This window comes from Euprymna scolopes, chromosome 8, assembly GCF_053919585.1.
Source record: "Euprymna scolopes isolate OS-2025 chromosome 8, ASM5391958v1, whole genome shotgun sequence".
Classification (NCBI taxonomy): Eukaryota; Metazoa; Mollusca; class Cephalopoda; order Sepiida; family Sepiolidae; genus Euprymna; species Euprymna scolopes.
Window position 1 is genome coordinate 40757314 of NC_136489.1, and position 15701 is coordinate 40773014.

A 15701-nucleotide genomic window follows, 5' to 3' on the forward strand; every position below is an offset into this window, starting at 1 on the left:
TGTGAGTATCCTCCTGTCTCCGACTACCCCTACCGCCGACTCCACACATACACAACGTATCAAAACCGACCTCTGGTTTATCGATCGCAACGCCCAAACACGGTCCGCCTGTTCGAATTGATTCCCCTAACAAATATTGTTTCTTCTGACTCCGTGAAAACCTCTACGCAAACAAATAATACGTCGGTCTGAAAAAAAAATGGTCTTCCTTTTAGACTTGTATAAAACTCTCTAATCCGTATCGAGACAAATAAATGATTAAAAAACAAAAAAAACAATTCTGCATAAGATCGATAGACGTTTATTTCGATGTGATTTGGGTCGTATCATTTGGATTATTCGGACTATTATTCTCTTGAATGTTATTCGTACAAACATATTGGCCTATGTGACCTCCGACCTTCATCAGGTACACCTTGTCTAATCTGCACAGAATTTGGAACGGAACGCCTTTATTTAATCAGTAAAGCGATTCGAACGAACGCTGAAAAGCAAATGTCTCAAATAGCTACTCTCTTTCTCATCTTCGTTTTGATTTGCTCTCTTCAGTTCCAAGCGCAAGTAATCAGATAAACCTGTTTACTCAAAATATTTTCGACCATTGAATATCGTTTTAAATCCCTAAAAGTAACAGGGCTATGTTTATTTTAAATTAATAACTTGACACGAACGTACACCACGCCATAAATCTACGGGAGTAACATGCTTTCATTCAGTTAATGATGACCGGACAGCAGAAGTAATTCGCAATTGTATTTAGAGTAACGTCCATACTTAAAGATTAAACTTTCAACTTCCAAAAGAGTGTCGCTTGCAATTGGAACCTAGTATTTCATTTATTATGTCATAAATTCTTTTCTAAATGTTCAGAAATATATAAAATTTGTACGGAGAGAAAGAGTCCCGGGTTCGAAAAGATACAACCCGAAGAAGGTCGGGAAGTTGAATCGGCTGGAACGTTTTACGAATAACTCATTTTTTTAAGTGAATTTGAGTTTTTCCAATGTCTTTGTGTGAAACTGAGATTTTTAAAATCTCGTAAGTTGTAATTTTTTAGTTATATCATTTGTTTACAAAATGGCGTCGTTTAGCCGGAAAATTTAGTTGATTAATTTACGTGATTTTTGGTCTACGATAGTTTCTTTTCGTTTCTAGTGCGTGCTTCATGCAGTTTTTTTTGTTTTGTTTTGTTTTTTGTTTTTTGTTTTTTTTTTATATATATGGTGGAATTCTGGATAAACACATTCAAACTCCTCCGTGTCCAAAGATTCCGAATCGAATTCCCTATTTTCAAGTTTTCAGATATTTAGACTTTTTATTGATTCCACGAAGATTAAAAAAAAAATTAAACGTCTTTGAATCCTCTGACTTTTCGGAGTCAGACTCCGACTCCTTTGAAGACTCCGATTTCGACTCTGTAACCATGGTTTAAACTTTTCCTAAATTCAAAATGTAGTCTTCCTTTTTTTTTTCTTTTTTTTTCCTTAATATTTCTTTTCGAAAGTGGTCATCGACAACAGAAGCGGCGAGAGTTTCGAGAGTAGAGCATTTTTTTAATGTTATTAGTGATGGGACGATTCGAATATTATTACGGATTCTGTACTAAATTTCTGATTCCAATACTCTTACCGATTCCGATTCTCTTTTATATTTTTAAATATAGCTGTTTTTGTGCTCTGGATTATCGCAAAAAAATGTAATATGTATTATATGTAATTAAAATGTAATATATTTCGCAAACATAAAACTACATTTATGGATTTGACCTAAAGATTTTAGTTTTACTCATGTAAAATCGATAAATATTTATCATTTCGTCGTCAATGCGAGAACATGAAAAGATGTTTTAAACAAAATGAAAGAAATGGAACCAAATTTTAAAAAAATACATTTTGTTCATCGGAAATTATGCACAATTTTTTTTCCGATTCCGATAATCCAAAAAATTTGCATTTTTTTTTTTTTTTTTTTTTTTTTTTTTTTTTTAGATTCCGATTAATATCCCAACACTAGTTATGTTTTTAGTCATTGATTTTTTTTCAGTGCTCAGAGAAAGCGAAAGAGTTAATAGTCATAAAAGAGGAAGTATAATTAAAATACCTTAGCACATGCTTGTAAACTCTTCTATTTCGTTCCTATGTATCACCCTACCACGGTGGGATAATGTGAACGTAGGATTTTAAGAATCATTACACTACAGAACAAGCACTATGACCGTCAAAAAATGCCTGTCAGTCCTAGTCGGAATTACCCGGCATGGTCGTCCCAGGCGATTAGCAATAAACTAACCTCTTTCACAAAGGAAGAAGGCAAAGCCTGGAAGAGTTGACCTAAAACTTCATAGGACGAAAGCCACATCTCAGCCAACAAGGAACAAGCCATTTCAGCAACTGCCTAGAATATGTTGACTTTGCTTCCGGGCAACGACGGATAACCGTGCTATTATACTATAAATACACGAACATAGTATCGTTGCTTTTTATATTTTTCAAGTTTCCAGAATGATTTATTTATAGCCGACATCAGACAAAATCAATACGGAAGCTTTGCACAAATATACATCCAGATTGTTTTTAAAAGAAATTGCCATTTTTTTCTGCTTTTTCCCCGAAACGCGCCACATTTTTCTACACATCTAAACGAAACCATTCAAACCCGTTCAGTCGGTATGCGCATGCGTATTGGACGAGCACGTAGTTGCGCATGCGTACTCAGAAATTCCGTTTTGCTTATGTTCTTTAGTGTTTGATGACGCCGTTCATTTGCTGCGAGTTTGTTTTTTGTTTGTTTGTTTGCCTTTATTCGATCAATATATTTTCTAATTCAAATCGATAATTGTCTTTCAATTAACATTCCGTGTTCAAAGAAAACTATTCATTATTGCTGGTCGATGATTTTACTTACTTTCGGCAGACGAGTATTTCTATTGAAGCAAAAAATGTATGCATTTCTTAGAAAATGAATTATTTAAATTAGAGATTTTTTGGAGATACTTTATATAGATGTACACCTATATTTATATGTATGTGTGTTTTATTTTATAATATGCAAACTATAATTGTATGTAATACTAACAAACCGACCGTTCGTAAATTTTAATTCGTACAGAAACTGAAACAAGTGCATGCGAGTATTATGTTTTTCTAAACAATTGACTTCTTACAAGTAAAAAAAAAAAAACTTGAGCTGATATCGAAACTTAAAACCTAAAGACATTGAGTCAAGTACAATAACCATTAAGCCAGCTTGACATAACATTTTCAAAGTGTTTTAAAAAAATCTTATTCTTCACATAAACAAGTTGTCACGTTTCTCAACTTTCCCAACCACGCTTACGCAGTCGTGAAACAGTTAACAAACAGAAAAAAATCCGACAACCCATACGTAGCAATTTGCTAATTTTAATCCCTTAGCAGCCCTTTTTCTGAATGAATACCAATTAAAAACTTTTCCACGTGTCTGAATATGCTATATACAAAATTTCAAGACCGTAGATAAAAAATTCATCGAGTATATAGGTTGAGAGTTGTCCACACACACACACATTCTCACTTATATATCATATAGTGATATAAAAAATAGTGCTTTCAGTATATACTTTAATAGTAGCATGAAATAATATATATTGCAAATAAGCTAAACAGGGCTTCATGGTTCATACCATCAGGAAATCATTTATGCGCAAATTTTAAGTTAGCGATTATTTTTACATTTAAGATAAACTTGATTTTGCTTACTAGTAAATCACGTTGTTATTAGTTGCGTGTTCATGCTTGAATTCTCCTATATATGTCTGTGTGTATTTGAGGAAATCAATAACAGAAAGCTGGTAATCGTTTCTTCATTCATTAAAACCGTCCAGTATTTCGGTAAGAAAACTTTCTCATGAAACATGCTTTAATATATTATTAAATATAGTAGTTATATATTCTTTCATTGAATAGTAGGAATTTTCGAAGATACTATCTTTTTATCAAAAGAAAAAGTAAGAAATGCAAAAATACAGTAAGGTTTGCACAGTTATTTAAGGAACCTATACTATTAAATTGTGTTAGGCTTGCAATAATATATATTAGTATCATGTACACAGTGTATGTATATAAGCTTTCCCTTGCTAACAAAACGCTTCATACATAAGAATTGATGATATCGTTGCAAATATTCAAAGAATTCAATGCCTATATATATATATATATATATATATATATATACACACACACACATATTAGCAAGGGAAAGTATATTCTATACACATGTGTATATAATACTAATATATATGCCTGTATTATGTTTGAGTGTGCATGTGTATATATCGATATATATGTTTTATTAATGATTTTTTTTCTTTATCGATCAGTAATATGGCATAGATTGGAAAATTCAAAACTAATACATAATTTTGAATAAATAACATATATTGGATAAACATTCATGAATAAAGCGTATTTTTTTATTTCTTTTGATAAAATATCTATTGATTAAATTTGTCTTTTTTCTCATCGACACGTTCTTTTTTTTTTTTTTCTTTTTTTTCATCCATTTTTTTTTCAAAAGAACGTCTTTTACATTGCTTTTCGTGATTTAATAATTTTACATATTTTTCCACAACGTAGAATTTATTCTATTGAAAAATATCCTTTATCAATTCGGGATCCAACTTTATTCGCTTTAATCCCACTCACACCCGCCCCATATAGATATTTGTGTGTGTGTATATATATATATATACACACATATAATGTGTGTATACATATATATATACATATATATATATGCACACATATAATGTGTGTGTGTATATATATGTATATATATACACACATTATATATGTGTGTGTGTATATATATATATATATATATATATATATATGTATATATATATACACACACACACACACATTATATGTATATATATATACACACACACATTATATGTATATATATATACACACATTATATGTATATATATACACACATTATATGTATATATATACACACATTATATGTATATATATATATACACACACATTATATGTATATATATACACACACATTATATGTATATATATACACACACACACATTATATGTATATATATACACACACACACATTATATGTATATATACACACACACATTATATGTATATATATATATATACACACACACATTATATGTATATATATATATACACACACACATATGTATATATATATATACACACACACATTATATGTATATATATATATATACACACACACACATATGTATATATATACACACACACACATTATATGTGTGTGTATATATATATATATACACACACATTATATATATATATATATATATATATATATATTCAAGGGAATGGAACTACCAACATTTATTTTTTTGTATTTTTTTATACTTACATTTTTTATCAGTTAATTTGTGTGTGTGTTCTACTTATTTCCTTTCTGTGGATTACTGGGGTTGTTTTTCTATTTCTTACATGTATATTCTATTTATGTCAGAAATTTCATTTCATTTTTTGCTATGTTTCTATTCTCAAGGCGATTTTAACATATATATAATGGTTCGCACTGGCTAACCCTGACCGAGTGTATATTCAAACAATGCCTGATTACCAATAAAAAAAATTAAATCAAAATGAATCGAACCGATTTTCAATAAATAATAGACTTTACAAAACGATTAGGTCGCTTTTTAAAAAATGTATTTCTAAGTGTTCCCAAGTGAGAAATTAAAAAATATCTATTTCTTTCGTCCATTTTGTTTTTTAACCAATTTATTTTCGAATGAAGCTTGATAATTAATATCTAAAGCCAGATTTAAAAATACTGTACAGTAAACATTACACACCTACACACACGCACACACCACACACACACACACACACACACACACACATATATATATATATATATATATATATATATATATATATACAAACACACACATTATTAATTATCATTCCAAAACCAGACCATGTGACCGATTCTGTTAGATTGCTTGAATAAAAAAGTTAGTTTGCAAAACCAGTTAAGCTTTTAATAAGAAAATAGTCTCTTTCCGCTATATTTTCCACTCGCTCACCATATCTCTCGCCTTCCTCTCTTAACTTTGTGTTAAATAGTATTAGTATTTGTGGTGATATTCATTGTTTATAATAAGTTATTCGATGATTTTTATGTTATGTGTCACAGCTTTCTTAAAACTATAAACATATTTGATTTAAAAGAAGTAAAGTATAAGACCTTAATTCAAATAATTATTGAAAATTTTAGTTTAATCCACTTTAAGAGAACAATATTTTTGGCAAGGGAATCGCCACTTATCATAGCCAAAAACCACTCGAGGATAAGGGTTACGCGTGTATGTGGGCGCTGAGATAACAACGTAGTGATCGTTAGTGGTGGAAATTGGGTAGAATTTGATTATTTGAGAGGCAGCTCAATAAGAACTTGTTTACATTGGACTTGAAGACGACCATGTTGTAGTCAGCTTGAGCAGGCCTAGCGGAACTGTTCTACAGGTGGGCAGGTCTAAGTTTTTTCATGGAATTTGCTTTTAGATTTAGACAAGGATAGTGAGGGATATTGTTTGTAATGGTTGTAGCTAGAAGGGCGATTTATGGCAAAGTTTGGAAAGAAGGATTATAGATTGAAACTAAGACGAGCACTTGCCATAAAAATTACGATCTCATTAAATGAAAACTTCTTTCTTTATTAATATTAATTTGATAATGATTCATACTTTTTATTAGAATATTTTTAAACATAAGTACATGACAAGGCTTGTCGTATATTCATTTGCATATATGTGGGTCATGACATTTAGACTACGATAAAATAAATCTTAAATATAATATCAAAACTCAGTCTGAAACCTTGCTTCGGTTTCTTTGTATTGTAAAACGACTAGCTTTATTTTTTTTTTACTATATGCCCAAATTTAATGTTGATTCTATTACAGACTTTATACATATATATTCTGTCTTCAAATGTAATTACATTTTGAACAATATTCGTTTATATATTTTTTGTTTCTATTTTATTATATTGCATTATTAAACTTTAATTTGTTTGTTCTATTATCAAATCTTGCTGCAAATTTTATGTCGATGCATGAATTTATCAAGATAAATATAATAAAACAAAAACATGCACAGATCTGACAAAATAGCAACCTATAACAATACAAAAATAATCCAACTTCCGGTCAGGTTTCAACTTCCGGAAAAAAATGCTGACTATTCAGCTATTTCTTTTAAAGTTTATTTTAATTTTTGTTTTACTTCTGAATTAAGCATATATAAGTAACTAAGAGGGTTACATGCCGTTTGCCGTGCATTTTATGCAAATTATACCTGTGATGAATAAATCAAATTAAAATTAGATTTCATTAAAGTTTAGAAAATTTCTATAATAAACTAAAAACAATTCCCATCATTCAAGAAATACCTTATTCACGCGTATCTTGTCAAACTCGTGGCGTAATGGATAAAGTACTTGGTGAAAGTACGTTGAGTTACACTCATTTGGGGGTAAAAGATTCAATCCACAATGCAGGCAACATTCAAAATACAATTACAAATTACTTGATGCTTCAACCTAATTATGGCTGACGGAACAAGAGTGTTTTATTCTTGTGGATTAAAAAAGGGTTTTGTTAGAAATTGGGGAGTTCAGCAGAAAGGTTTCCGAGTTCGACAAGATACAACTGAAGAAGGTCGGAGGTAAGTTCTGAAAATGAGAATCGTGGTCCGAATAAACCAAATAATACGAATTGACAAACCTCATCTAAAAAAATCAGCAGTTAAAAAGAAACAGTAACTGCCCAAACTTTTCGGTCTTATTGTGTCAAATTATTACTTAATATCGTCTCTAAACCACATTCGTCAAAAGAGGAGTAACTTTCGAAAGTGATTTTTAAGATTAGAACAAATAAAATTTAATGGAACGCGCTGAAACATTCCTTTTATCGACATAACGAAGGTTGTCGACTGGAAATATTAGTCGCCCATAGATTTAAACTTATGGTGGATCACATTTCTTGGATTTTTGGCTAGGAACAAATTGTTGTATCTCTTCAGATTTTTTATGTCTTTTTTTCAATGAAAGAGAAGTCCTTCTAAAGAGTCATTTAATTTTTTGTCCTAATCCAGAGTACCCCTGTGGGGGGGGGATTCCCTCCATGAATTAAAACTGGACTTGTTTCTAACACTACTCTCATGGGGAGACAAGTAAATAGGTACGTTTCCATTAAAATATTCTGGGGGACATTTCTTTAAACTCGTGTCCTACTCATCTGATGAATAGAGTGACAACCCCCCTATAAAAATGGCACTTATAAATTCGTTAATGGATCGGCCATCTTATCTTAAATTCAAAAACGAGGTGTCTTCAATAAGTTTCCAGATTTTTTGTACAAACATTTAAAATTGGTGTAGACGTTTTGAAAAATCAGTATGTTATTGCTATACATCTTATGAGATGACTGACCAATTTTTATGATTTTAGGTTCAAACGAACAGCTACAGTAGGTATTGGAATACACCTTACTAAAGCCTGATTGTCACAGCTGGTAAATTTCGAAAATGTGATCTAGACGTGAGGGCACTTTATAAGAATGCAACAAAATTCTGTTTTAAGGTGAAAAAATGCCACAGGAACGTATAAAATGCTTTAAGCTCCTGTTGGACCATTAATTGAGCATTAGTTTTGAGTGGCATTAGCGATTCAAATAAGGCGGGGAGTGCGTGAGGAATGAAGAGAGGTGAAGGAATAAGGAAGATAGAACACCAGACGTGATCGGTCAAGTAAAGAATTTCATGGATAAGGACCGCCATGTGTCTACAGAGACAATAAGTGCAGTTTGATGTCAATTATTCGTGAGAAACTGAAGACGCAGAAAATTTGCGAGAAGTTTGTTCCAAAGGTGCTAAAAGAAGATAAGAATATTTGACGAAGATAGGCATCAAAACAGTTCCTCACACTCCCTATAGTCCAGATCTTGCTCACTGTAATTTTTAGTTATTCCCTAAGCTCAAGGAAAACCTTAGAGGCTGTTATTATGAGAAAATAGGGGTAAAATAGACTGTGACGGGGGTAATTGACACGCTTACACAAGAGGATTTCCATGAAGCCTTCCAGAAATAGTTTGAGCAGTGCAACAAGTGCATTGCAGCCAGGAGGGATTACTTCGAAGAGGAATAGTTTAACGTGTGCACTGTCAATAAAATGTCCATACAAAAAAATCCCGGAAACTTATTTAAGACAACTCCTATATTTGATCTAAAGAAACTTTGGTACTCATGAAGAATAAGGACTGTTTTCGTCGAAATTTTCCGAACAGTGTACATAAAACGCCGAAGGTGCCGAAACAATGAGCCAATCAAAACGCAGCAGTTAACGGCATTTAATATTTCTTTGCTATCATTGGTTTATGATTTCAAACAAAAAAATTGTTTTGATTTAAACAAAAAAAAAACACAAAGAAAAACATGTAAAAAACATTTTTGTTGTTTGCTAATAATTGTTATTCAAAAATATAAATATTTATTGGTGAAGTTTACAATGAATTTCTTTTTTTTTTTTTCTTAATTTGAGTTTTATTTTTCATCGTGATTTTCGTAAAAAATGTCCAATTATTAATATTTTCTTCGTAACACAAAAAAAAGAATATCGTTTTCATTTTGCAATGTTTATTTTAACAATTAGTCAACGTTTGCAGGAAAACAATTACAAAATGTTCGTTCTGAACTTTCCGGCGTTTTACGTAAACTACCCGGATAATTCTGATGGTAGCATATTACTTATTTTGCATAAGTGTCGAAACTTCAATCTGTGCTACAAGGTTTCAGTCATGAACATTTAACATTCTTTTTTTCATCGCTATCCAATGATGTGCGGGACACTTTGATTATAGCCTCATCAGTGGGCGTAACATTCAACTGAATTTGACTAAATTTTTACCTTTGTGGTTATATAAAAGATAATGTATGTCAAGGCAAGCCCCAGATTATTTCCTAACCAACGAAGGTCATCACAGCTGAAATAAGTACAGTGTCAAGAGAAAAATGTCATAATTATTGACGATTTTCCTCGTTGTGTCCAGGTGTGCTTATCATTGAACGGCGAGGAAACAAAGACTGTTGGCATTCATGAACAAACCTTGGAGGACAAGTAATATCAATTATGGTTTATTGCAAATTAGGTTGTGATTTTTTTTTTTTTAATGGGTGGCAATTTTTTTCCAAGGATCGCCCTCTAGTTGGATCCGGTTTTTATAAGCTACCTTAAATGTTGTACCCATGACAATTTATTCGAATTAGTGATGGGCCGATACCAATCATTTCCTTGATTCCGATGCAATTACCGATTCCAATATTTTAATTTTTTATATTATTTTTATATATTTATCTATAGAGTATTTTTTTTAACTACCGTAAAAACATGACACAAAAGTAAAAATACACTTTTGGGATTGATCTATAGATTTTAACCTTTTATGGCCTGGTGAATTAATTCGTTCAATCATAAATAAATGAATATAACGACATGAATAAAATGGGAATCGATCCAAACATGCCTCGTACGTATTAGTTATTTTTTTTTATTTTTATTTTTTTTGAAATATACTTTTTTCCAGTTTGATGACGACCATAGTATCATTGCTCTTTAAACTAACTAAAATTAACAATAAATATTTTTTTAATCACCTGCATCATAATTCAGGTTATAAAGGGTTAATTTTACTAATAGTTTAAAATCAATAAAGATTTTATCATTAATACAATACATGGAAAAGTTTTAAACAAATCAGACCTAAAAACTAAACAATTTACATAATCAGGTTTGGCATCGGAAAAATAGACAAATATTTTCTTTTTTCCAAAAAAATTTTTCGATATTTCCGATCCCGATTAATCGTCCCACCACTAATTCCAATATATGTGCAACTGTTTTTTCATTTGAGTGACAATCAGTTATGATGCAGTTTAAGAGCAAAGTCTTTTAGCATGTAAACAAAAACATTTACTCTTTTTTATTTGTTTATTTTTATATGATTGTTTTCTAAACAGTGAAATTTCTGCAATTCAACCGATGGGTTCTCCGGTCTTCCGTTGCATTGTTCTTTTACGTTGACGCTTTTTTTATCGTTTTTAAATCTAATTGCTTATTTGGGTCAAGTTTACATGTCACAGCCTAGAGACAAAATCATCGGCTGAAATAGTTTTATGTAAAAACGAAAATTGAATAAAAATACGAAACCAAATCAAAAACAAAGAAAATGTAATGTTTTAAATAAAAATATTTTATTTATTTTATTACTAAATTAGTCTCTTTTTAAATTTTAAAAAATAATTTATTTTATATTTGCTTTTATTTAATTAATAAAATATTGTAATATATTACAGGAGACTATGATAAACAAATTCAATTTTTATTTCTTTTCGGTTTCACTGTTTATTAATGTGCTGGTTTCGTCTTTCGTTTTAGTAAGTTTCCGGTTTTTACATGAACCTTTTTACAGACGACTATTTTGTCTCTAAGTTCGAATATATGAGCTTTATCGCTTATTTGTGTACGCTAATTTATTTATTTCTGTATTTAAATCTTTTGCTGCATGAGTGTTTAATAGATACATAAATGTCATAATAATTTCATAGGGTATACTTTCGACCTTAAAATTGATTGCAGCATAAAAACAACAATCATGAAAATATAACTAAAACAATCACTGTGATTAATTAGCAGGAAAAAAAGGCTGGAAAATGCATCTGCTGGAATTTAGTTGGAATACATCGACCCCCCCCCCAAAAAAAACAAAAACAAAAACAAAATGCCACCCATAGAATCATCAAGCCATAAGTTTTCGCTGTCTTAAAAATAAGACATAAAATAATTTATTTTTGAAAATCTATAAAATAATATACATTTTAATACTGCTTACTGCATGATTACTTTATTCATCAACTTCTCTCCGAGAGTTGTAGGAGCTCTCTGAAAAATTATTTTGAGATTCTCTAGGAACATACATGTTCAATGATCTATGAACTTATGAGTCTTGCAACAGTAAACAACTGATTGCCAAAAGTGTAATGTAACTCTTTGTGTGAACTGTTTTGCTCCTTACCATAATGCGTAACTTTTAACTTAAATGTATGACTTCTTGATTTCTAAAATAGATCATATGTACCCAGTGTCCTATTTATAGGAATATTATACTTTCTAAATAAAATAACTTTCTTTTTCAATTTGTGTATTCTGACTTATTTTTAGTCATCGTGCAAAGTTCTAACTTTCAATAGTGAAAAAAAAAATGAATGGAATTTAATGTGTAATACTATTCACAACCTTTGCTGCAATCCAATTATCAAAGTTTTAATCATGAAAAGTCTTTATTGCCGTTCTCATAATAAACGCACGTGGATATGCCGTGCCAACTTGTCATTACGTCTTATGAACACCCTGCCATGATAATATCCTAATTTAGTTTGTGATGGACTGGTCCAATTCAATACTAGTCTCGAGGTTGTTGTGGACTTCACATATAAAAATCTGGGAGGTTCAAGAAGTTACACGTTATACTTATGAGACGACCACCAAAGTTATCCGGCAGTAAATAAGATAAGTTACAAAATACTCTTCATCCCTCACAATACAACTTCGTCTACTCAAGGCTGTTCACAACTCCTTAACGACTATTATTAATTGGTCATGACTCGGCGTATATTCTAATCTTTAAACCAGTAAAGAGTTTTAGAGTGCAGTGGACTTTGCAAATGATCTGTTCATGGTATTGAAACTCTCGAAACTGCAATACCTCGCTTGTTAAAATGATCGCGGGAACACATTTGCGATCGTCTCATCGGTAGACAGTTTGACTCTGGATTAGTTGCACACATTCAAACTATATCATTGAATGACTAAAATGACTGTTAGGTATTTTGAGTCAGACTTGATGAACAAGCCAAATATAAAAATGAAGTTTATTTATACAAAATGTTTAAAGATCGCGATCTTCTTTGACTACGAGAAAAAAATCAGCATATGCATTAAAAATATGATTTTTGTTTTTATTAAATATTAACTCATGTTATTATTAATAAATATTATTAAATACGCAATCATTTCGAATGAAAATTCGCGCTTAGTCTTTAGATAAACCCCACATCAGATCAAATTCGGTTACCATTCTTTTTTATTGATAACTTAGTCATATATTGTTCACACATTTGAAACGTGCTTCCCCCCCCCCATTTTATGGGAGTAATACTAATCTTATTTTAAATGGAAATGATTCTTAATTTCTTAATATTTAACGGAAACAGCAATATAAAATCATTTGTAGAATATACAAAGTATTTTACGCTCGTTCTTCCCTAGCTGCCATCTTTAAACATTACTGATGTAATAAATATGATTACATCCGGGTTACTCCAAACAAGAATACGATTGTAAAATTGCAACAAGAGTTGCAATTTTAATAATTTTATGGTTGGCATTTTAGTGTGGGAGCAAAAATTGTATAAATGTTTACATTAATAAGGACAATAGCTTAAAGAAGAATAATGAATTCCCCATCCCGAAAATTCTGAAATAGAAATTATTTAATTTTTTTGTTTACGTGATGTAGAAATGATTGTTTCGCCATGTTTGCTATTAAATTGGTGTTTATGAGTTTATTCCGACTAATATCCTCGTTTCTATTGTTATTTTTTAGTTGTCACAACGTTTCGATCAGCATGTTCTCCGATTATCTTCAGGCGACATGGTGAGTCCATTTGATGAGGATATTAGTAGCCCGATTAAACACATGAATGCCAAACTTACCAAAAAAAAAAAAAAAATTAACATTATCGTCTGTGTGTATGTTTGTTTGTTTGTCCCCTTTAATTTGTTTTGTAACTTTTTACAAAAAAAAAACAATAGTTTAAATTATCATTTAAATCCCTTTATCCAATATCTGTTTTTTATGACTTATAAATGTAAAAGTCGAATGTAGACCTACGTTTTATCTAACAGCGAATGTATTGAAATATAAGTTGTTTTATTAAAGAAAAAAAATATCGTCAAAATTCTTGAACATAATTGAGTTACAAAAAAAAATCGAACATTAGAAATTGAATTTGAATTATTGATTTTAAAGTTGTCAATCAATATTGTACTCTCTGCTCATGCTTTTTAATACTGCATTGGAATAGATTTTCGTTTTTATCCTCCTGTTTGTTTTAATAACTTCCCTTCGTTAGTATGCATGTTACCTATGTTTATATATATGGTTTCTCAAAAGAAGCTGAGTCATCACACCACCGAGGAGCGGATAATTTGGTACTTTCGTTTGAATTCACATTTTAACTCGGTAAGCTTCTTTTGGGACACCTTATACATTAAATAAGTGCAAATGCACTGAACTCCAAACATTTGTCTTTAAAAAAGTGTTCAATACATGCGTAGAGCTTGTGTCACTAAGATTATATAACATTACAAAAAGCACTACGTGGATCGATCTACGTTTCGACGGCGTTAATTCTCACCAGGTGTTCAGTAATGCTCATTATTTTTTTCATTATTGACACACGAACAAGATTGTTACTATTATCGAAACGTCGCTCAATCTGCGTAGGGGCTTTCCTGATGTTTGTATAATTTGACATATAAAACCTCTACATATGTATTGAGTAGTTTTGAAAAAATGTTTTTTCTTAGTTCAGTACACTAAAACTTATTTAATATATATATATATATATATATATAAGTCGTATTCCTGTCTGTTTGTTTGTTTGTTTACAATTTGATTAATATATACAAAAGGAAATGCTTTTTCATGAATAGATTTTTATACTGAAATAATTTTATACCTGCATGATTTCTATATATACTATTTATTGAAAATTGAATCAACATCCACGAGGTTATCTTATTTGCATATTACATGAAAGAATATCTGTTTTAATTAGTTCTAAATTTTTTATTGAAATTAGTAATAGAATTGTTTCCAGCCTTCTATTTATAAATAGTATATCATATATATTATTGAATCTATTTTTAATTTAAGTCACATTTAATTTATTTTTAATTATCATTATAATCAACATCGGCTGTATTTAAAAACGGAAGTAGATTTTCATATTATCCATGAGTTATTTCCCTTTAAGCTGTCAGATTTTATTTCTGTGTTTGAATTTCATAGATGATGACTGTTTTATGCTTCCAAAAATCCAAAATCTGGTCAACATTCAGATAAATCAAAACAACTTAGGAGATTTAGTTTATCTTAAATAGTATGTGACCAAACCCTCTGTTCGGCAGTATGTTTTTAAAAAAAAATTTATTTTATTTTTTTATATGGCACCGCCGGATATGTACACCTTATATATATATATATATATATATATATATATATATTCATTTTTTGTGATTGTTTCCGTAATACTAGGGGGATTTTCCATTCTTCGATGATATCGCAAAGTGTTCTATTGATATGACGTTTCGTTTCGTGTGTGCGCATCTACGTGTATATATCTAATGAATAAATGTGATTTTTATTTATTACTTCTGTATAATTATCAACAAAGGTTATTGTTAGATAAATCGATATGTCCAAATATTTTGAAATACTCTATAGTAAAGATAAATCATCCAAAGACATTTATTTGAAGTGGTCCATTTGCATAATTATTTTGAAACGCTT

General features: G+C 30.3%; 1 protein-coding gene across 25 annotated transcripts in view; it reads left to right on the forward strand.

The window, feature by feature from the left end:
- Window positions 1–15701, forward strand: part of LOC145283523 (transcription factor collier-like) — a 581603-nt gene that overhangs the window by 70007 nt on the left and 495895 nt on the right. For 14 of the 25 annotated variants that reach the window (XM_080132372.1, XM_080132385.1, XM_080132364.1 and 11 more), the window contains exon 2: window positions 13731–13781. The exons of the other annotated variants lie outside the window; for them this stretch is intronic. In XM_080132372.1, the coding sequence (XP_079988498.1) occupies window positions 13731–13781 (51 nt within the window). The remainder of the gene's footprint in view (window positions 1–13730; window positions 13782–15701) is intronic. 25 annotated transcript variants of the gene reach the window in all.